Source organism: Sceloporus undulatus, chromosome 3, assembly GCF_019175285.1.
Source record: "Sceloporus undulatus isolate JIND9_A2432 ecotype Alabama chromosome 3, SceUnd_v1.1, whole genome shotgun sequence".
Lineage (NCBI taxonomy): Eukaryota > Metazoa > Chordata > Lepidosauria > Squamata > Phrynosomatidae > Sceloporus > Sceloporus undulatus.
In genome coordinates, this window is record NC_056524.1 from 146,394,959 (window position 1) to 146,418,715 (window position 23,757).

General features: G+C 41.3%; 1 protein-coding gene across 9 annotated transcripts in view; it reads right to left on the reverse strand.

Annotated features, from left to right (window-relative positions):
• The window catches only part of SORBS1 (sorbin and SH3 domain containing 1), a 204,043-nt gene that overhangs the window by 135,652 nt on the left and 44,634 nt on the right, over positions 1-23,757 (reverse strand). For 8 of the 9 annotated variants that reach the window (XM_042457340.1, XM_042457338.1, XM_042457337.1 and 5 more), the window contains exon 2: positions 3,073-3,313. In XM_042457340.1, the coding sequence (XP_042313274.1) occupies positions 3,073-3,082 (10 nt within the window). In that variant the 5' untranslated portion in view covers positions 3,083-3,313. Of the gene's footprint in view, positions 1-2,070; positions 2,107-3,072; positions 3,314-23,757 lie in introns of those variants that run through there. The other variant, XM_042457335.1, reaches the window with a different exon arrangement.

Sequence of the window (23,757 nt, forward strand, 5' to 3'; positions counted from 1 at the left end):
CCTCTGTCTGATAATCTCCATTGTGACATTTTCACAATCGTGAAAAGATTTTCATACAATGTCACACTTATGGAAGGATGCAAAAAGATTCTAAACATAGTCAAAAGAAAGAAAAACCTCACTGGATGACTGATGAAACTCTCTGAATAATTAAGGGCAGGCAAGAGGCAAAAGTAAATGCTGATAGAAACAGGATCAAAATCCTGAATGTAGCTGTTCAGTGACTTATATGTAAGGAGAAAGAGAACTATTATAACAATATATGCAAAGAACTAGAAGGAACCAAAAAAGGTAAAATGAGATATTTTCTAGCTTGATCTTTCACTGGAAACCAAAAAGATGAAACTGAGGCTATTGTATTTTGCCAATATCATGAAATGACATGACGCCTCAGAAAATACTATAACGCTCAGTAAAGTCGGAGGCAGTAGAAAATGAGAAAAGTCACATTATGGGTAGACTTAAGCAAGGGAGCCACAGCCCTAAACTTGTAGTAACTGAACAGGGCTATTGATGACAGAGTCTCTTGGAGGTCTCTCATTCATAGAATCACCATAAGTCAAAGACCAGTTGACAGCAGCTAACAATTATGATTTAAGAAATATGCAGGGAATGGATATAACGATTTTTGATACCTGGACCTGGAACATTTCCTTCAGAAGTTTAAGGAGGAAAGTGCCGAGGTCACATTAATACTAAACATTAAAAAATCAAAAATAATAACCACAGGAGATCTACAAGAATTCAGCCTAGAAAAAAATGAGAAAATTAAAATAGTAAAAGAGTTTACATACCTTGATTAAATATTGATCAGAACAGAGACTACAGTCAAGAATTAAGAATAAGACTAGGATTGGGAAGGGCAGCTATGAAAAAACTGGAAAAAAGATCATAAAGTATAAAGACATAACTCTGAACACTAAAGTGGGGACAATTCAAAATCATTGTATTTTCCATCACCATGTACGGATGTGAAAGATGGACAGTGAAAAAAGCTGACAGGAAAAAAATAAACTCAATAGAGATGTGGTGCTGGAGAAAAGTGCTGAGGATATTGTGGAAAGCCGAGAAGACAAATAAAGAGATTCTAGAACAGATCCAGCCAGAACTTTATCTGATAACTAAATTGAGGCTGTTGTATTTTGGCTAGATCATGAGGAAAAATGAATCATTAGAAAAGACAATGATGCTAGCAATGTTGGAAGGCAGTAGAATGAGAGGAAGATCACATGCCAGATGGTTAGATTTGATCAGGGAATACACAGGCTTGGGTGTGCAGGACCTGAGTACAGAAGCTGAGGACAGGGAGACTTGGAGATGCTTCATCCACAGGGTCATCATGAGTCAAATTTGACTTAACAACATCAACATCTCTATTTCAGAGCTACACATTATGAAGTAAAAGAACCATTCAGTTCTACTTCTGGTGTTTCTGTGAAGCCCAGAAGTAGATGATATCATAACTATGTCTATCCATTTTAATCAATTAAACTGTACCTCCATTGGTCTGGAGGGCATGCAAGGAAAAGGTTTTTCTGATAAGTAAGAAAGTTGCTTAGACATTTTGTTGTGCGTCTTCAAGTTGTTTCTGATTTATATGAAGGGCAAGGACAGGACAATTCCACTTTAATGACTTCAATGTATCAGATCAGTAGTCTGAGAACTCCACAGGAATAGTATATTTTAATTTCTGAAAAGCATTTGACAAAAATATCCTTATGTGGGTTAGCTGACACAACAGTGATCTGGCTGAGCGGTCATTAATGACAGTGTCAAACTGAAAGGAGGTCTCAAATATAGTGCCATGTGCTCTGTCCTTGGCTATGTGTTGTTGAACATTGTTATAAAGAACCTGTATGGCAACATAGAAAAGATATTCATCAGATTTGCAGAGGACACAAGACTTAGGAGAGATTGTTATCACCATAAAAGTATTAAGATCCAAAATGATATTGGCAGGCTGATACGCAAGACGAAAACCAACAAAATTAAATTGTCAGAAATAAATATAAAATCCTGCTTTTATTATACCCTCAAAATAAAATATACATTTATATATTTATTTATTACCTTTGTACATTATCCAACAGAGCCAGTGTGGTGTGGTGGTTTGAGTGTTGGATTAGAACACTGCGAGACCAGACCACTCGGCCATGGAAACCCACTGGATAACTCTAGGATGAGTCACACTCTCGCAGCCTCACAGAAAGGCAAGGACAAACCTTCTCTGCACAAATTCTGCCAAAAAAACAAACAAAAAAAACAAAAACAAAAAACCAACACCTGTGACAGGTTCATCTTAGAGTCTCTGTAAGTCAGACTTGAAGGCACATTAACAACATAAATAAATTCTCACACGGAATAACCAAATATACTGCTGTGAGCTCCTTGGATGAAAGCATTTATAAATACAGTAGTATAAATAAACAGTATATCTAAATATAGTATTTATTTCTTAAAAAAATATTTATACACTGTCTTTCATTTTCAGTTCCAGGGCAATAAGATAATTGACCATTTTTAAAAAAATATACCGCAGCAAGGATGAAACTGCATGTTATGTAATTCACACTCTTTAAAATATTTCCCTGAATTGGCCACTAATTAATTGGGGAAGAAGTGAAAAAAAATAATTACAGGTCTTTGATCTGGGGTATGCTCCTAACACAAATTAGGCATTCAGTCCAGTTTCGTACCGAAAATGGATCTATTATTTGACTCCCAAAATTGCTGTTTACATTGTACATCATCATCACAGAAAAATTACAGCAGTGAGGGGACTTCAACAGAAAGCTGGTGTGGATCAAAAGTACACACTGGTTGGCTGCTTTCCCCCCTCAAAATAAAAGTGAACAGTTTAAGGATGCTTTATACTTTATATATAAATTAAATTCAAATGTAACATGAGTTCCTTAGATGAAAGGCAAATTATAAAAACTATAAATAAGCTTGAATCTAAAGCTGCAAAAAAGAAAGGGCTTCTAATAATTTGTTAAATAAATGTATTGACAGATTCTCCTTGAAATACTGCTGAGCGATATTTCAGTGAGTAGAGGAAGAAACCCAACTTACCTGAACTCATTGTACTGGAAGAAAGTAGCTTTTGAACATTCAAATTCAATCCACGCTGTTCAATCCACTCCACCCGCAAACTGGTGGGAAGAAACAGGGGGAAAGTCCTCCACACAATGCTTCTGAGGGAAGATTTAATGGATGGTCCAATTGTTAATGATTCAGTGTCCCGGTGGTATTACTATTGTTGTTGTTGTTTTAAATTTTGAGTAGCTTTTGAACATTCAAATTCTGATTCTCTCTGTGAAATAAAAGACAGAAAATGTTACAAATGTATATTCAAAACTGATGAAAAACAAAATAGGCATGCACCCTTGGCCAGTGGTCTGCAGATCCCCTTGGGGCAGGGGCACGAAGGCTTGAAGGTTGCTTAGTTCATCTTCCCACCCCCCCCACCCCCATCTGCTGCAGCAGAGCATGCCATGTGACAATAGCCAAGGTAAAAGCTGGTCGTTCAATCCACTCCACCCACAAACTGGTGGGAAGAAGCAGGGGGAAAGTCCTCCACACAGCGCTTCTGAGGGAAGGTTTAATGGCTGGTACAATTGTTAATGATTCAGTGTCCTGGTGGTATTACTACTGTTGTTGTTGTTTTAAATTTTGAGTTACGCATTAGGGATCCATGGCAAAAAAAGGGTTCCTGGTAAAGAAAGGATTAAGAAGCACGGTTCTAGGCTCTTGGGTTACATCAAGTTACAGATACAAAATGAGTTTTGACAGAAGATTATCACATACAGGAGGCAAGCATCCTTCTCCCGTTGTTAAACCATATTAATCACACAATTAGGTAGAAGATTATCACACCCCTGCGTACTTCTCCCATTCTTCTCCCATCCATAAACAGTAATGGACCCATCATTTGGTATTAATGGGAGTTTCCATTACTGTTTATGAATGGGAAAAGGACAGGAGAAGCACATGGGGGTGTGATAATCTTTCCCCCAGTCGTACAATTAACACAGTTTAATTACATGAGAAGGATGCTTGCCTCCCATGTGATAATCTCCAGAATTGCAGTGATGTCAGTAGCCTGCCATTATACACAGAATATAGGACTGCTCACTATGGAAGTTAGTCTATCTTCAATTTATACCCTCTGAACAATGACAGAATAACTCTTAAATGTATTTACCATATATACTCGACTATACGTCAACCTCATGTATAAGTCAAGGTCAGGTTTTGGGGCTAAAATTATGGATTTTGTCCTGACCTGTGGATAAGTCAAGGGTAAAACTCGGAGGCTCCTTCAGTGTATGTATGTGTGCACAGACCAAGAGAGATTCTAATTTTTGCTTTTTGCTTCAGCGTTTCAACTTTGCTTTTGTCCTTCATTCCCCAGACAACAACTGAGGATAATTTGGAATGTTGGATGACCTAAGGATGGATAATCGAGACTCTACTGTATTACAACACTGGATAAGACCCCAGACTCAGGAGAGAGCTCTTGGCAAGTTTATCACATCTTCTTTCTGGTTCCCAGAAAGTATAACATTACATTTCAAAACTTTCTCCACCAATGGTATGATCCATCCACTCACCCTGGACTCAGACAACATCTTTCCTCTCACCTTTGTTCCTCAGTAAAAATAGTTAAAACTGAACTTGTCATCTCATCTTCATACCAACAGGCTTTGCATTTTTATGGATATTCATACAGCCTGCTTATAAAGGTCTGTTTCTAGTCAATAAAGCATTTACAATTTTTCTTTTAGAATTCCCTTGTGTGCTCCATTAGCTATCGTATGTTTGCAATATGATCCCTAGTGCCTCTTCCTTTCCTGAAATCAGATTATACCTTTGGGATTTCTCTATCCATATATGGTAGGAATCTTTGCTGCAGACTTTTGAGCATGACTTTGCTTGCATGGAAAATTAGGGCAATGAATTTTCTCATTCACAGAGTTACTCTCATAGATAGGAGTCACCATTAGTCAAAGTCAACTTGATGGCAGTTAACAACAAAAACAATGCAATGGGTTGCTTGTGCAGATGATAAATACTATTTCTGTGGCCATAGATAATCCTACAACCCCTTCCTTTATCCTCATGATCTTATACCTGCAGCTAGTGGCCTGGCTTTCTGGGATTTTCTTTTTATTTCAATGAGTAACTCTCACCCTTGGGGACGTTTAAAAATAGCTTCTCAGCATGAATCAGGAGATGACCTATTCAGGCACTCTTTACTTTTCAACCTATGTATATTCTCCAGCCCACCTTTTCAAAGAACTCATTTTTTCTCTTCCTCTCCTCCCATTTTACCTTCCCAGCAGTCAGCATTCTGTAGCCAACGCACATGTTCAATCCACATTGGGCTTTGGGATCAGTTGGGGGGCTTTCTTCCTCAAAAGGTTTTTTAAATACTTCTTCAAACTTTTGTGTTTTCCCTTAATCTGCTTGGCCATTTAAGTGACACTCCCAGAGAACTGAATCAGAATAAGAATACAAGGTGATAAATTCTATAATAGAATAAGGGGAGTGGAATTGTAGGAACCAATCTCTGTGTGTGTGTGGGGGGGGGAGTTTTAAATCTTCCATCCTTTCAAAAACCTTAAATGAATTCAGATGGAAGAGAAGTAGCCATGGAGATCACTTGCTGGCATGAATACCGTATATACTCGACTATAAGTCAAACTCATGTATAAGTTGAGGGCAGGTTTCAGAGGTAAAATTATGGATTTTAACAAACCCTTGGATAAGTCATGCAATAAAGGATCTAAATGATGAAGCAAAGGAAAACAATGCCATAAAACCTACAAAATTATGGCGGGCTAATTGTTTGTGTTCACATAAAAGGCTGGATGGAAGAGAGAATAAAGGGAGGTCAGTGCTTCCATGACAAATTTCAGTCTTGCATTCCATTAGGGGATGGTTCCCTTTTTAATAAGAGTTAAAGTATAGTATTCACATTGACCCGTGGATAAGCCGAGCTAAGTTTTGGAGGTCAATTTTTTGACTAACATTTTTAGACTTATACATGAGTATATACAGTATGTGACATACTCCTCCTTCTTCATAATAATCTTTTGAAAGGGCCTCTCACATTTCCATTTTCTTTTCTTTTCTTTCCCATCATTCTGCCAATATGGGATCCAAGGCATAATATGAAACCTGAAAAGCATATGCCAGATTGGTAACCCATCTTTAGTAGATACCATTTATAAATCAGAAGAACCACTGATAGGGTCTTAAAGCACAAACTGCAAGGACCCCTCTAGAAACTTCCCCTCCTCACCCCAGGGGTCTGGCCCTTGAAAACCTGGAGTTATGCATGCTGTGTGCTGCATAGTCATTAAAAATCTCAGCAACACAGACATACCTTGTGCCTTTAAAAAAAAAGCAGCAAGAGCACTCCTGCTCTGCCTTCCCTTAAGCTTGGATGGGTAAGATAAGGGGTTGTTGTAGCAGCTGTGAGAAGAAAGAGGACAATAAATAATAATTCTGCTTTTTCTTCTGCTTTTTCATTTCCAAGTCCAGCAGTAAGAGAAAAAACAAAATGTGTTTATCCTACATTCCATTCTATCCCATCCTATCTTGGTGTGAGTGAAAGAACAGAAAGTTTCAGTGTGTTTATTTTCTCAACCCTGTTTCAGCCTTGTGTGAGGAGAACAAATACAAGCAGGAGTTACAAGCAGGATAAAGCAAGGTCAATGGTAAATGTTGGAGGCAAAGCAGTGTACTTAACATGTGGTTAATCGGCATGTGGTAAGGCTGTTTGTACATATGTTTGTGTGTAGTGTTGAAGAAGAAGTTGGCCCTGATGCCTGAGCTGATAGGGGAGAGGAAACTTCTCTAGTTCAGTCACCCCTCTGTTTTCGTGGGGGATCTTTTCTGGACTCCGCCCCCTGAGAAAACGGAAAATCGCGGGCACCCACAGGTGCACACCCCATTTTGACTCCCTCCATTTGCTGCCCGCAAACAAGCAAGGGACACAGATTCCAAGTCCACAAAAATGGAGGGATGACTGTAAATCAGATTTTAGAGATCTACAATATGTGTGTGTGTGTTTTACATGTATATATCTATGGTGTATTTACACTGCAAAAATAAAGTTGTTTGACACCACTTTAACTGCCATGACTCAATGTTATGGAATTCTGGGATTTGTAATTTTGTGAGATATTTAGCCTTCCCTGCCAGAGAGCTCTGATATCCCACCAAACTCTGCACTGTCTGTGTAGTGTACCAGCAGCCTATATCACTACCTCTCTCCACTGTTAACTCAGCAGTCCTTTTGAATTGAATTGGTCTTACAGCCAGTTGTATAATTTTTGGATACCAGCTGACATTTTAGAAATACTGAGTACAATGATTAAATATCAGAAGTATTAAATATGGGGACTATATCCCAAATTTTATCCAAGAACATAGTTCAATTATTCAAAGTCCTGGGAAATGGGTTAGTGTCTGACCTAAGGATGGAGTGAGCTACATGACTCATGTATTTCACAGGGTTACATAACACATCAGTTTTTATTTCTGGATTTTTTTTTATCAAGGTGTACCAGCCAGCAACACACAACTCAAAAAATCTGGTCAAGGTTCTTTGAGGAAATATTAGAATTTTGTCATATCCACTTAATAAATGACACAGCCAGTCACGTTTGTACTAGAAATACAGTACTACGTGTCAAAAACCAGAGTTCTCATAGCCATATCTCTGTCCAACTCCCTATCCACCTATGTGTTTTGTGTTAAGTAATGCTTTCAGTATTATTCTATTACTTAAGTATGAGTGTAACATTATCCCCTTTTTGGTTTATTTTTTAAAATGTGTGTTGTCTCTGTTGAATTAGAAGCAATTCAGTTTAAACTAATTAACCAAGCCCTAACTGTAGAGTACAGTTAGAAAATCTAAAGCAACATCTACATCCATGTGGCTACATAGGGAGCAAGTGACGTCACTGGCAAAAGCATTAGCAACAGACACTACTAATTTGAGGGCTTTCACACTATTTGAACAGATGTGTGATACGTCTAATCTAAGGACCTTACAGCCAAATGATCATCATGGTTTGTGGATGCTAAATTCCCTAGTCATAACTGCAGTAAATTAGTTTTGAAAGAGGACCTTAGCACCAGTATAACAGACCTGGAATGATCTACAAATCTGTATTAGTCTCAATTATAGAATGCTCTTTAAAATTTTTATACAGAAGGCATTATACAGCTATTAAGATTAATAGAATTAGCTATTCTATCCCCCTTCTATGCTGGAGAGGCTGCAGAGAGATGGGAACCTTTCTTCACTTATGGATATAATCTAAAAATGTGTGCAATTACTGGTTCATGTATTAGAAATAATATAACTCATTAAAAAGCTAACTATATATTTTTGGTGCAAAGTTTTATTATTCTCTATTTTCTCTGGGCAAAATGAGGACCTGTTGCACAAAAAATTCATTCTTGTGGTTGTTGTAGCAACCCATGCAGATATCTCATGAAAACGAAAGGATTTTAAGATATATACATAGCTGGCGGGCAAGAAAATGGAATACCGCTTTACTGGAGAAGCTGAACAATACACACCAAGCCACAGGGCACTAGTGATGAAGAAATGTTTTGAGACATGTGGTTTCCCTTCATTCAGTTTATAAACAAACACAGTCAAGCTGAAGGCCCACCTGATTCACATTCTCTGTTCTGAAAAGGTATCTGTTGAAGACAGGAAGCATCTTTGAGGAAGCATCTTTTTGTGTTGCCAATGAAATTTAAAATTGTATTTGCTTGACCTTCAGACTCTTTGGGGCTGAACAGACCGGCATAGAGAGCCAGGTTCAGGATGGTGTGGGGGTGCGGCCCCTGAACCAGCATCACACCACCCACCTGACCAGACGGCAGGCAGCAATTACAGGCCGTGTAACTTAAATTGCATTAGTGTAACTCCAGAATTATGTTAAAAAGTAAAAATAAATTTTATTTTTATGGAGTGTGCTCCATAGTCTAACAGTTTTTACTGTCAGGAAGTTCCTCCTAATGTTGAGGTGAAATCTCTTTTCCTCTAGCATGCATCCATTGTTCTGGGTCCTGTTCTCTGGAGCAGCAGAAAACAAGCTTGCTCCCTCCTCAATAAGACATCCCTTCAAATATTTAATCAGGACTATCATATCACCTCTTAACCAATGGCTCTTACATTACATTTGCCAGTTCTTTAATACCCTTGGATGTAGGTCATCTGGTCCTGGAGACTTAAATTCATTTAGATTAACAAGGTATTCCTCTACTATCTCTTTACTTATTTTGTACTGAAATTCCCCTATTCTGTCCTCTGCTCCATTATCCTCAGGTTGAGCACCCTTTGCCTTTTCTGAGAAGACTAAGGCAAAGAAGGTGTTGAGTAATTCTGCCTTTTCTCTGTCTTCTGTTAGAATTTTGCCATCTTCTCCACGTAGTGACCCTACCATTTCCTTCTTCTTCCTTTTGCTGCGGACATATCCAAAAAAGCCCTTTTTATTGTTCTTAACCTCTCTAGCAAGCCTGAGTTCATTCTGCGCTTTAGCTTTTCTGACTTTACCCTTACATGTGCTCGCTATTTGTTTGAATTCCTCTTTGGTGATTTCTCCGTTTTTCCACTTCTTATACATGTTCTGTTTAAAACTTAGCTCAGTTGAATGTTCCGTAGTCATCCATCTTGGTTTCTTGAGACATCTCCCGTTTTTCTTTCTCACTGGAACTGTTTGAAATTGTACCTTCAGTATCTCCCTTTTGAGAAACTCCCATCCATCTTGAACTCCCTTCTCTTTTAGTATTCCTGACCATGGGATCACCTCCAGAATTTCTCTAAGTTTACTAAAATTTGCTCTCCTAAAGTCTAGAATGTGTGTCTGACCATGCCTGGCTTCTTTCCACTGTATAACAGACACCAGGAGAGCATGGTCACTTCTACCTAATGATCCCACCATTTGCACCCCATTAACCAAGTCATCCTTGTTGGTTATGATCAGATCTAAAATACCCTATTGCTTCTTCCACCTTTTGGACAATGAAATTGTCTTCGAGGCAAGTGAGGAATTTGTTAGACCTTGAGGATTTTGCTGTGTTTGAATTCCAGCAAATATCAGGATAGTTGAAGCCACCCATCACTACTACATCTCTCCTTTCTGAGTGTGTAATCATCTGTTCTAGAAAGGCGTCATCCAATTCCTCCATCTGACTGGGGGGTCTGTAGTAGACTCTTACCATAACATCCCTGTTGTTTCCTTCCCTTTAATTTTTATCCAGACGCTCTCCACCTAGATTCCAGTATTGATGTCCTGGATCTCTTCACTGGTGTAAATATCTCTGAAATATCGCTGACATATATTCCTCCTCCTTTCCTGTTTGGCCTATTTCTCTTTAAAATGTTATACCCCTCTATTTCTACATTCCAATTATGAGACTCATCCCACCAGGTTTCAGTGATGCCTATTATATCATATTTGCTTTGTTGTACTAGGAGTTCAAATTCATCTTGCTTATTTCCCATGCTCTGTGCATTAATGTAGAGACATTGCAGACCATGGGTCCTCTTTACTTGCTGCCTGTGAAAGATTTTTGGCCTCCCACTGTTGGGTCCTTGAACTATTTGTCTTGTTTCCTCTATGTCACAGTTTGACTATCTTCTCTAGTCCTTTTGCCTTCCTTAATATTGTCTCCCTCCCCCACGAAACTCAGTTTAAAACCCTCCTGATCAAATTCTTGAGACTGTTGGCAAAAACATTTCTTCCAACTGGTGTGAGATGCAACCCATCCGTTGCAAGAAGTCCCTCCTCATGGAACTGCAGCACATGATTGAAGAATCCAAATCGTTCTCGGCGGCACCTTCTGCGGAGCCAGTTGTTCACATCCGCTATTTTCCTCTCCCTTTGTGGACCGTGCCCTTCAACTGGGAGAAGAGACAAGATGACAACTTGTGCATCCATTTCTTTCAGCTTCCTATCAAGCTCCTCATAATTCCTTCTGATGTTCTGTAGGCTGTGTCTTGCAGTATCATTGGTTCCCACATGGACCAAAAGAAAGGGGTATTGATCAGTAGGCTTGACCAGTCTTGTCAGCCTCTCTGTCACATCACAGATCTTTGCTCCGGGCAGACAACACACCTCTCGAGACATCTTGTCAGGCCTACAAATCACTGCTTCTGTACCCCTCAGCAAGGAGTCCCCCACTATGACCACACCCCTCTTCCGAGGCTTAGCAGTGACTGTTCCCTCCGGTGGGACTCTCAGGCTCCCCTGCTCTATCCATGAAGTCTGTCCATTCTGCTCTTCTTCGTCCTCTTTGGTAAGGGAAAGAGCTTTGAATCGATTCTCTAGCTGCAAGCTCCCAGAACAATCCCTTCTTAGCCTACTTCTCTGTGTATCATTCCTCCAGCTGTCTGCCTCCTGTGTATGTGAAGTGACCTCCTCTGCCCCAGTAACTTCCTCTGTGTGGTACTCATCCAACATCGTTAGTTCTGTCCTGTCCAGGAAATCCTCTTGCTCCCTAATATGCTGAAGTGTAGCTACTCTGGACTCCAGCTGCTGTACTTTCTCCTCCAAGAGTGCTACCAACTTGCGATTGGTGCATGTGAAGTTCTCCACATTTGTAGGCAAGAAGGCAAACATCACACAAGTGTTGCAGGTGACTGCAGCGGTTTTGTCAGTTTCCATACTGAAAAGGCTTAAGAAATTACTGGAACAGGACTGTGGGCTTCCTCCTAAAAAAATCCTCCAGAAAACACCAAACCTAAAGCCCCTGATGTTTCACCAATTTCTGGCAGCGAGCCCCATCAACTCAGTCTCTGCTGTAGTTCTCCTTGGATGAAAAAGAATTTGCACGCCATTAGACGCACAGCTCTGGGAGGAGTGATATAGAGCTAGTCACTGAAGCTCCACCCCCTCAGCAAGCACACTCTCCCTAGAGTTTTAAAAAAATTCAGTCACCACTCAAAAGGGTTGCCCAGCTACATCTCTCCTCTTCCTCTCTGTAGCAGGAACAGTTCCAAGTAAAATCTGGAATAGATTTATAATTTCACTGACACAGGAGCCACCTCTGATTATGATTCATTACTGCCAAGCTGTGATGAATAAACACTTGCATGTAGTTCTTACACATGGTGTGTGGGCTGGTAGGTAGGTGGATATTCCTTAGATTGATTAATATGCCAAAGAACTGCTTTCATAAGGCTATATGAATGGCAGATGAAATATGAATACACGGAATGAGAAACTAGCAAAACCAGATTTATTTGGTGGCTCATGTTAAGAATACAGTGTGGAGCAGGCCTGTGTGGAGTGAGGGAATTCACAAGAACATACAAAAACATACAAAAATGAGCAATAAAATAGAATTAAATGATTACAGTATTAAAAACACATCACTCATTAAAAGAATAAAATCCAATTAAAAATATAAAAACAATTTAAAACAGTACAGTTAAAACAGTGAAGCTGTTATGCCCAAGTTTGTAAGGGCAACCTGTTTATCCTGAGACCGTGTAATGAAAACCTCTCCCTCCGTGGAATTAATCAGAGCAGGGCTGACAAAGACATTGAGACACCAAATTTGATTTTAAACACCATGCATGTAATATTTATTAAATCACAGAAGTAACACAAACATTGATAATCAAGAGCTCTTTCACTCACACATTCATACAATACTCACACACACTTTCCTTCTGCCGAACATTGATCAGGTGTTCTCGAAGGTTGGGGATGACACTGTTGCTGCGGGTGATACCAACAAACTGGAGATGAACGTCCAGGGTCTGTATACTTTTTCTTCTCTCTGGCTTTTGGCTGCTGAAGTCTTGCAATATTGCAGCCCATTACTCAACTTCTTCTTTTGGGAGGAGAGACAGGTTGCTCAGATCAGTCTGTGTTCAAAGCAACTTGTTCTGTTCAAAGCCCTCCATTGTCCTGCCAGTTCCTCTTCATGTCAACTCAGGAGATAAGCACCTTCCCGGTCATGGTTTGTCACACCTGGACGGCACCCCGCTTCAGCTTCCAAGTTCCTCAGACTTTCCTCGCCTCGGTTGCCAAATACCTTCATCACATCAATGCTTTGCGCGGAACCATCTTGTTTGGTTCTTCTTTGGTTCTTCAGCTCTGGGTTTAAGTCAGAACTCACACATTCGTCTTACAAAGCATCCCCACTTTCTGTTTTAAAAGTCTGTCTGAACAAAAAGATCTTAGCCTACCTCCAGAATGACAACAAGGAAGGGGCCATTCTGGCCTCCCTAGGAATGGAATTCCAGAGTCTAGGGGCAGCCACCGAGAAAGCCCTCTCTCATGTCCTTGTGATGGTGGTGGGACTAAGAGAAAGGCCTTTTCTGATATCTCAGAACCCAGGCCAGCTCATACAGGGAGATATGGCTTGTCAAATAACCATAAAGGACTGTGTAACCAGCACTTTGAATTGTGCCCAGAAACTAACTGGCAGTCACTACGGCTGTTTCGACAGGGAATTAACTGCTGCAAGAAAAATGAATCTCAGGATAAACCAGTTCCAGAGTTCATATGCCAACAGAGGAGGTTATCTGTTTTGTTTGTTGATAAAATAGACTACTTTGGTATAGTCAGATGCCACTTTGATGGACTTTCCTTGGATGAAATCCTCAAAGGATCAAAATTGTCTTGATGACTGTGAGCATTCCCAGGGCATTTACTGTATGTGGAAGCTGGATTCATCTTGGGACCAATGGACCCAAACTGTTGTCTCTTCCAGATAGCTTCCGCAGCCTTGAAGAGAGGCATCAGTCGTGATTACCATCAAAGGCTGGCAGGGAAGGAAGGGCATGCCTGCCTGTAAGTTGTCCCATATCTGCCATTTAAGGAAGCATTGGCTGGGACAGGAAATTATGATGAATTTCATCTGACAGTTGAGAAGGGGGTCAAAGGACATGAGAAACCAAGATAAGTATGTGTATGCTTTATGAGTGTATCAGTGTGGGGATAGGGAGTATTGTCAGTATTCCCAGTGATATCCCAGGTCATAAGACTGCTCCCTGTCATAGTAGAGATCTCTGTGGTAGTGATGACTCAGATATTCTGAAAGTTGTGAAGAATAAGAGTGGCAATAGTGATTGCTATATGAAGAGTGAAGGGATCAAGGGCTGTGTTGTCTGTGGTACTGAGGGGTAGGCCATTTCAAATCCAGAGAGGCAGTATGGGATTGAGTTCGGCCTCTACTGCATTTCCAGGATCAGCAGAGAGATTCTGGATGTTGGCCTCACTCCTCAAGTGAGGCTGGGAGCAATACTGCTGGGTTGGTTACTAGAGGTGGAGTAGATATTCCAATGGGTGAATCCACTACCTTGCCCTCTGATGCCATGTAAATGCAAAATGGTTCCAGGATCTTTTGGAGATAGTATTGGAAGATCCTCTTGTTCCATGGGTTTGTCTGTCTGAGGAGAACATGGCTGAGGGAAACTGTTGTGTAGAGAGATCCCATGAAGGGGTGATCAGTTTGGCTTACTTCTTCTTCTTATGCTTCTAGTGTGTGACACCCAACAGGTTCCAATGCAAACATGGAAGTGGACTGGGAGACCATCACCACATGTAGAGATGGTGCCAAGATGGTGTATGATACTGATGGTATGGATCTGGCCATGGAAAAAGATGTGGAGGCAGGAGACACTTCGATAGTCAATTGCCTGATAGCCACCCATACAGATGAACCCAAGGACTACTGAGAGGTTTTTGTTTTTGTAATCGAAGCCAAACTCATGTTGAGGGCCACATTTTCAGTAAATGAGGTTGACCCTCTAAGAGCCTTCTCCCAAAGGAGTGATTTAAGATGGGAAGCATGATTGTGGCAAGCCTGGGTTGTGAAAGCCTGGCAATGGCAGCAGGCAGCCATGTTGTGGATTTATTCAAGGAAAAGGAAACACTTGGAGTCTCTGTCTTTCTCAACTCTATAACCAACATCTGGTAGGCGTTGACCACAGAATTGCCCTGGAGGGCCTACAAATGCCTAGAGAAGTGCTCTCTCTAGGAATCTCCAGGTGTTCCAGTGTGACTATGGTCAGCTTCTGGCAGAGTCACACTGGAACATCCAGAGATTCCTAGAAATAACATATCAATCAAATCTGTGAATAATCAAAACTATAAAAGTCAAAGCCGCAAATGTGGAGGTACTTGGGGAAATGAACCAATAAATACTACTGAACCAGCCACTTATCTCTAATAGGGATCATCTTCTTAATGGTAAAAGGTGAGTCACAGGAACCCAAGGACTGGAACTGTGTGGCCAGTATAGAGAGGAGTTCCAGCAGAAAAGGACACCGCTCCGCTAGGATGGAATGTAGGTTGGGCTATAAGCAAGAACACTTGCAAAACAACAGCAATATAACAGCTTCAAGGGGATGAGGAGGGGAAATTTAAGTTCATCCTTTATGTCTTAATATCTCTCAGGGCAGCACAATACTGGCAAGGCAACAGCTTAATTGTGTAAATGCAGCAAAACAACTACCTCAAGTTCTATGGCTAAGTGGAAAAATCAATCAACTGAAAGGCAAAAAGATATCAGAACAAACACCCTTTCTTTCTTCTCTATTATCTCACGCTAAATGAAAAGACCTTTGGGGCTGGAACAAGTCTGTTTTTTCTTATGTTTTAGAACTATGTACAAGGAATATAGTGAGAAATGCATTTACATTCATGAGCAGCATCCCTCTCCCTCTGATTCTTTTATTTGTCAATGGTCGCAACATGTGCAAACCATTAAAGCTGACTATGTTGCCACGAAGAGTAGAACATTTTACTTATGTAACCAGAGAAACATATGATGCCAATTTATGCAAGAGAATTGTGATTCTGCACTTTCAGAGGATATTGGTTCTTTTATAAGAAGGGATGTGATTTCCCCCAAATAGGCATTTTTCTCCTCATTCTCATTCACAGGGACCTTTGCAAGCTAGTGCTCTGAGCTTGTTGGCTATGAGTCCACAGCACATCAAGGCTGCTATAAACTGTATCTGAATTGCCTCAGCTGTGCTGATGCTGGAATCTGTAAAAGCACAGTATAGTATGTGAATACTAAACTAATACTGGTTTCAGCATTTTTTTTTTCCTTTTCAAAACAGAGCACTACAAAAGGCACATGGACTACAAATGTGACATCAAGACCATCCCTCACCACATCCCCTCAAAACTGATGTTTGTTGTATTCTCCCCAGCCACATTCTAACTGAATGGATACAGTCAGTCACAAGAGTCTAAACAATGAAAATTGACATAAATAGGAGTCAGGTGGAGCTCTTTCTAAATAACACTGCTGGCTAGAAGCTGGCACAAACAGCAACTATTGTAAGAAGCAAATTCTAGGAATACAAAATTACTCTGTGCAGATGTACAGTACTTTTATTATTTTCCCCCATGCAGTATGCAAGAGTGAAGCACCCCAGAAACCATATCTGTGCAAGCAACCTTGTAAAATCCAGGTGTGAATACATAAAGAAATCCTGTGAAAATACATTGGTACTCAGCTGTAAAATGAGAAAACCACTGGTAACTACATGCTGCTAACTTTACTCTGTCTCTAAGATCAATTTCCCACCTGTAATATCATCCCAATCTAAAGTAATCCAGGCTATAGCCCCAAGAAAATCTGTGTTAACCACAGTGCTCAGAAAACATCCCACACATAAACACACCCATACAGTTTCAGCCTTTTTGTCAAGACAGAGCAAGGTCAGGCAAGGGCAGTGGTTCACAACCTGTGGATCTGGACCTCTTTGGGGGTTGAATGACCCTTTCATGGGGGTTGCCTAAGACCATTGGAAAACGCCTATTCAATTACAGTTATGAAGTAGCAACAAAAATAATTTCATGGGTTTGGGTCACCACAACATGAGGAACTGTATTAAAGGGTTTAAAGGCATTAGGAAGGTTGGGAACCACTGGTCTAGGGCATACGAAGGCAATGGCTTGAATAAAGTTGACCTCTGACTCATCCTAAACTGAAGAACCGTGTTAGCTTCAACCATTACTTAGTCAGCTGACATATTAATAGGAAGTCCAAGTAGATGCAGACATTCAGATATTTTTGGACTCTAAGTGCCAGGAATCATGGTCAATGTAGCTATATTGTAAGAAATGCTAGGAACTGAAGACAAAATGCTGGGTAGAGGAGCTGCATGATTCTCATCCATCCTAATGGTTACAAAGGGTTAAAGTCTATGCACACTCATGCCATAAATGTAGCTGCATTTTAAATGCATGCTCTCTCTCTCTCTCTCTCTCTCTTTCTTTTAACAAAATATTTTTCTCAGGCTACAACACTACTGCCCAGACTAAAGCTGCATATGCATAGCAGAATTAATACAGTTTGACAATGCTGTGGAATTATGAAATTTTTAGTTTTGTGAGTTAGGTTTTTCTATCAGAGCACTCTGGTGATACAAAAAACCCTACAAATCCCAGGATTCCATAGGGTGGAGCCATAACCGTTAAAGCATTGTCAAACTGCATTAATTCTGCAGTGTGGCAGCAGACCAAGTGCCAGCTAAGTTGCAATGTTTTGGACCCCCAGAGAGTATGTCAAGGGTGGGGAAAGCAGGATCGCTAAGTATATTTGCTGCACTTAGGGTGCTAAATATCCTTCTTCACTCCAGGTACAATATGAATATCAAAAACAAGTTAGGATCAGACTTGTCAGAAAAGGACAAAAAACTTTTGCTGTTTTATTTGACACTGTTGCTGCCTCTTATAGAGAAGATGATAAGAAAATCATAAACTGACAAATATCAACAAAACCAAAGAGCCCTAAAATATATCAGCTGTTAGCTTGATGAACATGTCAGTGCTTATTAGTGACTCCATCAACTGATAATAAAACACACAGCCAATCAGAAGTAACAAAGGATTAACAAATCTAATGTCATAAAATGCATATCAGAATTTATGTCTTCATTAAAAGATGGGTTCCACATAGACAATTGTCCTCAGAAGGTATTGTATAATGACAATAAGTTATATATTTTCCCACAGAGTGGAAGCTGAGCTAGAAGTGCAAATATAGATTTGTTCTGTTCATACTGTATTTGATACTAAAGTTCTCTGATCTTTGAACTCTGTTTTCTTGATCTAATGTTTTTGTTTAGCTGTCAGGAGGCTACAAATCTTTAATATCACTTAGAATGTGAATGTAGGGCATATGCATAGCCCAATCGAGCATTGGCTTGGGATTCAAGTGTTGGTCTGGGCCTCAGAAGATCCAGGTTCCCATCCTCACTGATAAGAGCACATTAAGGGAGGAAGGCATTGAACACAAAGCAAAATAAAACATGACTAAAGGAGAAATTAGGCTCTGTGTGTCTGTTAAATATTTAATTATTAGCCTGGTGCATTTTGAAAGATATGCTTATGTTAGCAATTAAAAACAAGAAAATAAAAAATTATAAAACACAATGTTAAATACCCAAGAATATACAGGTGAACTGAATCTTAATTTGAATTCCTCAGTTTACAACTCCAACATAAATCAAGACTTGCCTGTACATAAAACATATCCTAATGAGACAACACTATATATTGCCAGTAAAATAAATCAGTTTCCACACAATATATGGTAACAGGCACAGGAAGCATATGGTCATCCTCATGTAACTGGGACTACAACTGACAGCAGCCCCAGCCATCACAGCCAAATGGGATGTTGGGAGTTTCAGTCCAATACCAAAGGGCAACATTTTTCCCATCTGTGCTGTAAACATATACTCTAATTTAACTGTGAACATCAATTCCATAAAAACACAGAAATCTATCTTTTGTATACAACTAATTGATCAAACAGGACTCTCTGCTAATTAGATCGGACCTATGAGGGTCTTCCTGGCCCATTTTAGACTCAGGGGAAGCCTTTTTAACAAAAGGAGGTGAAAAATGAAAGAAAAAAGGCTTCTTCTTAGCCTAAAGTGGCCTGAGGCCTGCAGTCTGACAGGAGTGTTTCTCTTGTGGCGGAGGAAAGAGAACTGAAGCTGGAGCTAGATTGGTGGAATTGGACATGCTCAGTACACAGGAGTGGGCAGGGCCTCTTGCCAATCTGCTCAGTTTTTCAGCTTTCCAAATGGAGTCTCTGCGCAGGCACAAACCCTATTGGGTAAGGCACAGAGACCACAAAGAAGAAGTCACAGGGACTTTATCACACAGGGAAAATCAGGGGTTTAAAAGTCGAATGTCCCAGGAAAATGCCTTTTTAAAAGGATTTGCCCTCATATGATAAAGTCCTTGATGTCCATTGGGGTTTGGTTCCAGGACATCCTATGGATAGCAAAATGCATGGGTGTTCAAGCCCCATTAAATACAATGGCATACTAAGACGGTGTCCCTTATATAACATGGCAAAATCCAGTTTTGCTTTTTTTGGAATTTATGTGTTTGTTACGGCTGACTGTATGTGTGAATTTAAATTGTATCGGGCTATTTCTGAGGTAAAATCTTGCTAAAAGAGGCTTAAGGTAACTCTCTCAGCAAGGACAATAAACAGCTTCAGAGAAAGAGAGACCATGATTTTCCTTCTAAGCTGTCTGTATATCTCTGTCCTGTTTTCTGATAAGGAGGTTGAACTATTAGCACATGATGATAATGAGTACTCTAAGCCCTCTACAATCTTTCTTTTACATCAGAGGATCTCCATGTGCCACTAAGAAAAGCTAGGGAGGTGTCAGATATTAAACACACAACAGCACCAGTAGCACAGCCAAAGCAACAAAAGCTTTCAAAATCCTAAAGTTTCAGAATCCAGCATGTTTTTACAGACACTTTTAATGATGCTGTCACCGTAGAGGATTCGCCAGCAGCCACTAAGTCTGGCTTTGCTCATGCAAAATATTTTACTTCTTCTCACAGATTTGTATTAAATAAGCTTAAGATGTCATTAGTAGATGCCTTGAAACTAGAAATCACTGAAAGGGAAAAGGTGGTTTAAAATGCTCTTGCATGTACCATATAAACTGGGAGGGGGGGAGATCCAGGGGCCATTCAGACTACATTTTAACCCGGTTCAGGATTTGAAATTTGCATGTGAAGTTCATATTGGGCCCGATTCTGTCACAATCCATGTCGAGGCTTGCACAAGGAAATGCCCCTTACCCCGGAGTATCCAGAATCGGGCTAAAATCCGTCTTTTCCCAAAAGACCTGGGTTCCGTGAAATATGAACTTGCCCTCGATCACGATCAGGGCAAATTCAGGGAGGGATTACGGTCGGAGGGCAGGCAGAGGTCAGAGCATTCCCTCCCCTCATCTGAGAGGAGGGGGAGAAAGAGGAGGAGGAGGGAAGAGCCAAAGTACTGGAGGCTGAGAGGAGGCAAAGGGGGGGGGGAATCAGGGTGACTTTTGGGCTGCAAAGGGCTGTAAGAGGGAGGGGGAGTGGAGAAAGTGATGGAGGAGGAGGAGGAAGGAGGAGCCCTGGGAAGAAGGGAGCCATGGAGGGCATTCTCTGAGCAGGAGGAGGAGGATGAAGGAGCCAGGGCAGTTTGGGAGGGGAGGGTTGGAAGGAAAGAAGAGAAGGAGGATTGCCCAGGAAAATAGGGCTGTGGGGCTAAGCCGGGGGATGTAGGGAAATCCAGCTGCAGCAGAAGGAGCCTTTTTTATTTCTGACAATTTATGCGCATGATTTTTGGGTGACATGTCTGTGTGCTTGCTTGTGCTACTGTGCTACTTTCATTTCCTCTTGCTCCTGGATTATTATTATTATTATTATTATTATTATTATTATTATTATTAGTGTTATATGCGGATGCTACAGTCAGAATGTCTGCGCTGCATTTCCCTTTTATTTCCAATTAATTCCATGGGTCTACTTTAGTTGGAACTGACAGGTCACTCTCTCTCAGCCTCAGTGAAAGGCAATGGAAAAGTGTAAGCAGGAGGAAAGGGGTCAGTTCATGTCAGGTCAAAGGCAGGGCACAAACGGAGCTCCCATCAGGCACTTTCCTCCCTTTTTAATTCTTTTTAAAATTAATTTTGACAAAATGTGCGCATGTTTTGTTTTGTTTTTTCTTGAGGCAGATATATAGATAAACAGAACGTGGCTGGCAGCTTGTTCCCTTTCCCTTTCATTTGCTGGCTTCCAGCAAAGGGGAAATGTTGCAAATGGGCTAGACTTTTTTTTCTTTGGGAATCAATGCTATAATTCGAATGTTACATTTGTTGCTTTTGTCAATTAGGCAATTGGCAAAATGATATATGCTTTTGCAAGGAATTCAGGGGGCAGCCCTGAATTGCTTTTAAAAGCAAAAAAGAATGCATGATAATCACATCATTTTTTGGCATTTCTGAGGTGAAGAATTTATTGTTGTTGTTGTTGTTGTTGTTATTATTATTATTATTATTATAACATTCTGGGGTGGCAAGGAGCTGGGGATACAGGATGCATTAGCTTGCATTTTGGGGTTGAAAATGGGGCCAAGGGCAGATCATAACTTGCACTGACCCAAATGCCCACACACACACACACACACACACACACACACAAGAGATTTTAAATTGACAAAATGTGCGCACTTTGGGGCATTTTGTGCATTGCTCTTTAAAAAAAGGAGGGGGGAAGCACACTTCTGATGCCCCTGCAAACGTCACCTATGACGATTGCTTGATTGACAGCAGGTGGGGGCAGGGAAGGAGCCCGAGCAGCCGCCGGCGGGGGCCTCCTGCTCCCTCCTTCCCGGCCCTGAGAGAGAGACCTGGGGCTGCAATGGCCATGGGGGAGCCCGCGGAGGTGGCCGGCCGCTTCCGTGGGCTCCTTCTTGGCCCATGTAGTCCCAGGCCTCCCTCTGGAGATAGAGGCCTGGGGCTGCAAGGTCCATGGCGGAGTCCAGGAGGCGGCCTGCCCAAGCCCTTCCCTTTGTCCCAAAGGGCCCCTTGGAGCCCTTTTGGCCGAAGGGAAGAGCCAAAGGGAAGGGCCTGGGACGGGTGCCCAAGCCCTTCGGCCGAAAAGGCCCCTTGGAGCCCTTTCAGCTGAAGGGAAGAACCGAAGGGAAGGGCCTGGGACGGGAGCCCAAGCCCTTCCCTTCGGCCTCCCTTCCCTTTGGCTGAAAGGGCCCCTTGGAGCCCGTTTGGCCGAAGGAAGGGACCGAGTAGGAGAGGGCGGGGACATGTCTCCTCCTCCTCCTGGGGCTTCAGCAGACCTGAAGTGTCCTTCGGAGGACACCTCAGGCCTGGCGAAGCCCCGAGGCTCCGGCCCCGGCATGCGGCTCCACCCCCAGAGGGTGGAAGCTCCCCCTGGCCTTCGGCCCCTCAGTTGTCTTAGGGAGAGCAACCCGGCCCCCGGCTCAAAAAGGTTGCCTACCCCTGCTTTAGCTAATTACAGAACTGTGAACCAATCCCTGGATGTGAATGGGTTTGGCTGGGAGTAGGAGCTCTGACTGGAGAAGGTGGAATTAGTAGATCAGTTTTATATTTTAATCCTATGATAAAACTGGTGAGTGGGTTAAAACAAAAGAGTAGTGGGACAAAAAATGTTCAGAAAGTTACAGTTGATTATCCTGTAAATAAGTGGTCTACAAGAAAAAAAGATGCAACATATGTATGAGGAAGAACTATACTGTAAGAATGGTTGAACAGAGAAACAGACTGCAAAGTCGAAGGCTTTCATGGCCAGCATCCATAGTTTTTTCGGGCTATGTGGTCATGTTCTAGAAGATTTTCTTCCTGACATTTCGCCAGCATCTGTGGCTGGCATCTTCAGATGCCAGCTACAGATGCTGGCAAAACGTCAGGAAGAAACTCTTCTAGAACATGGCCACATAGCCCGAAAATCCCACAAAAAACAGACTGCCTTTGAGAGGGACAGAAGGCTCCCTTTCAGAGGTCTTTAAACAGAAGTATGTGCATGTTAGGTATGTATTCCTGCCTGACAGGGGTTTTTAACTAGATGGCTCTTGTGGCTCCTTCTACATCCGCATTTCTGTGATTATAAGAAACGTGGTATTTATAATCATACAATTTTATATCTTCCAGGATTCATCATTCACAAGAAACTGTATTTAAAACTCAGGAAATGGGGAGAGGAAGAAATAACACTTCTTGTCATCATAGAATCATAGATGAGTTTGAATCCTATAATGGTAACTTTGCCCGATTTATATGGGCCTTTGCGGCGCCCCCGTTACATGCTAGGGGTTGGCTGAGGATGAACCATCCATATTGGCCTCACCCCTAGCACGTGACGGGGGCGTCAAAATGGCGGCACCCTGTACACAGAGGCGCCGCTATTTTGACGCGACGGACACTTAGCTTCTGCATGTCCTGGATGCCGCAAGTGCACCATTTTTGTTCCGCGACAGAGCAGCACGATTTGTATCCTGCCTTTGATACCTTGTTGAAATACTTTATATTTATCTTTATTGAATTTCCTTGTTGATTTCAGCCCACCAAATCAGTCTGTTAATAACATCTTTCCTCTCTTCTATTGTATGACAATTACCTCTCCTAACTTTCTGTCACCTACAAGAAGTTCCTAAGGATCTGGAAACCAAATCAAGATAAGGCTCAAAGAGCTGAGTATGTTTAGACTGGAGAAGGGAAGATTGATGGGGAACAAACCTTCAAATATATTAAGAATCATCAAGGAGAAAATGGAGTAGACTTCTTTACTGCTACAAATGGTAGGACTAGAGCCAGTGAGTGGAAATTGCAGCAAAGCACATTTCAGCTAACCATGAAAAGAAACTTTCTAATGATTGATGCTGTTCAACATAAGAACAAACTTTGTTGGAAAT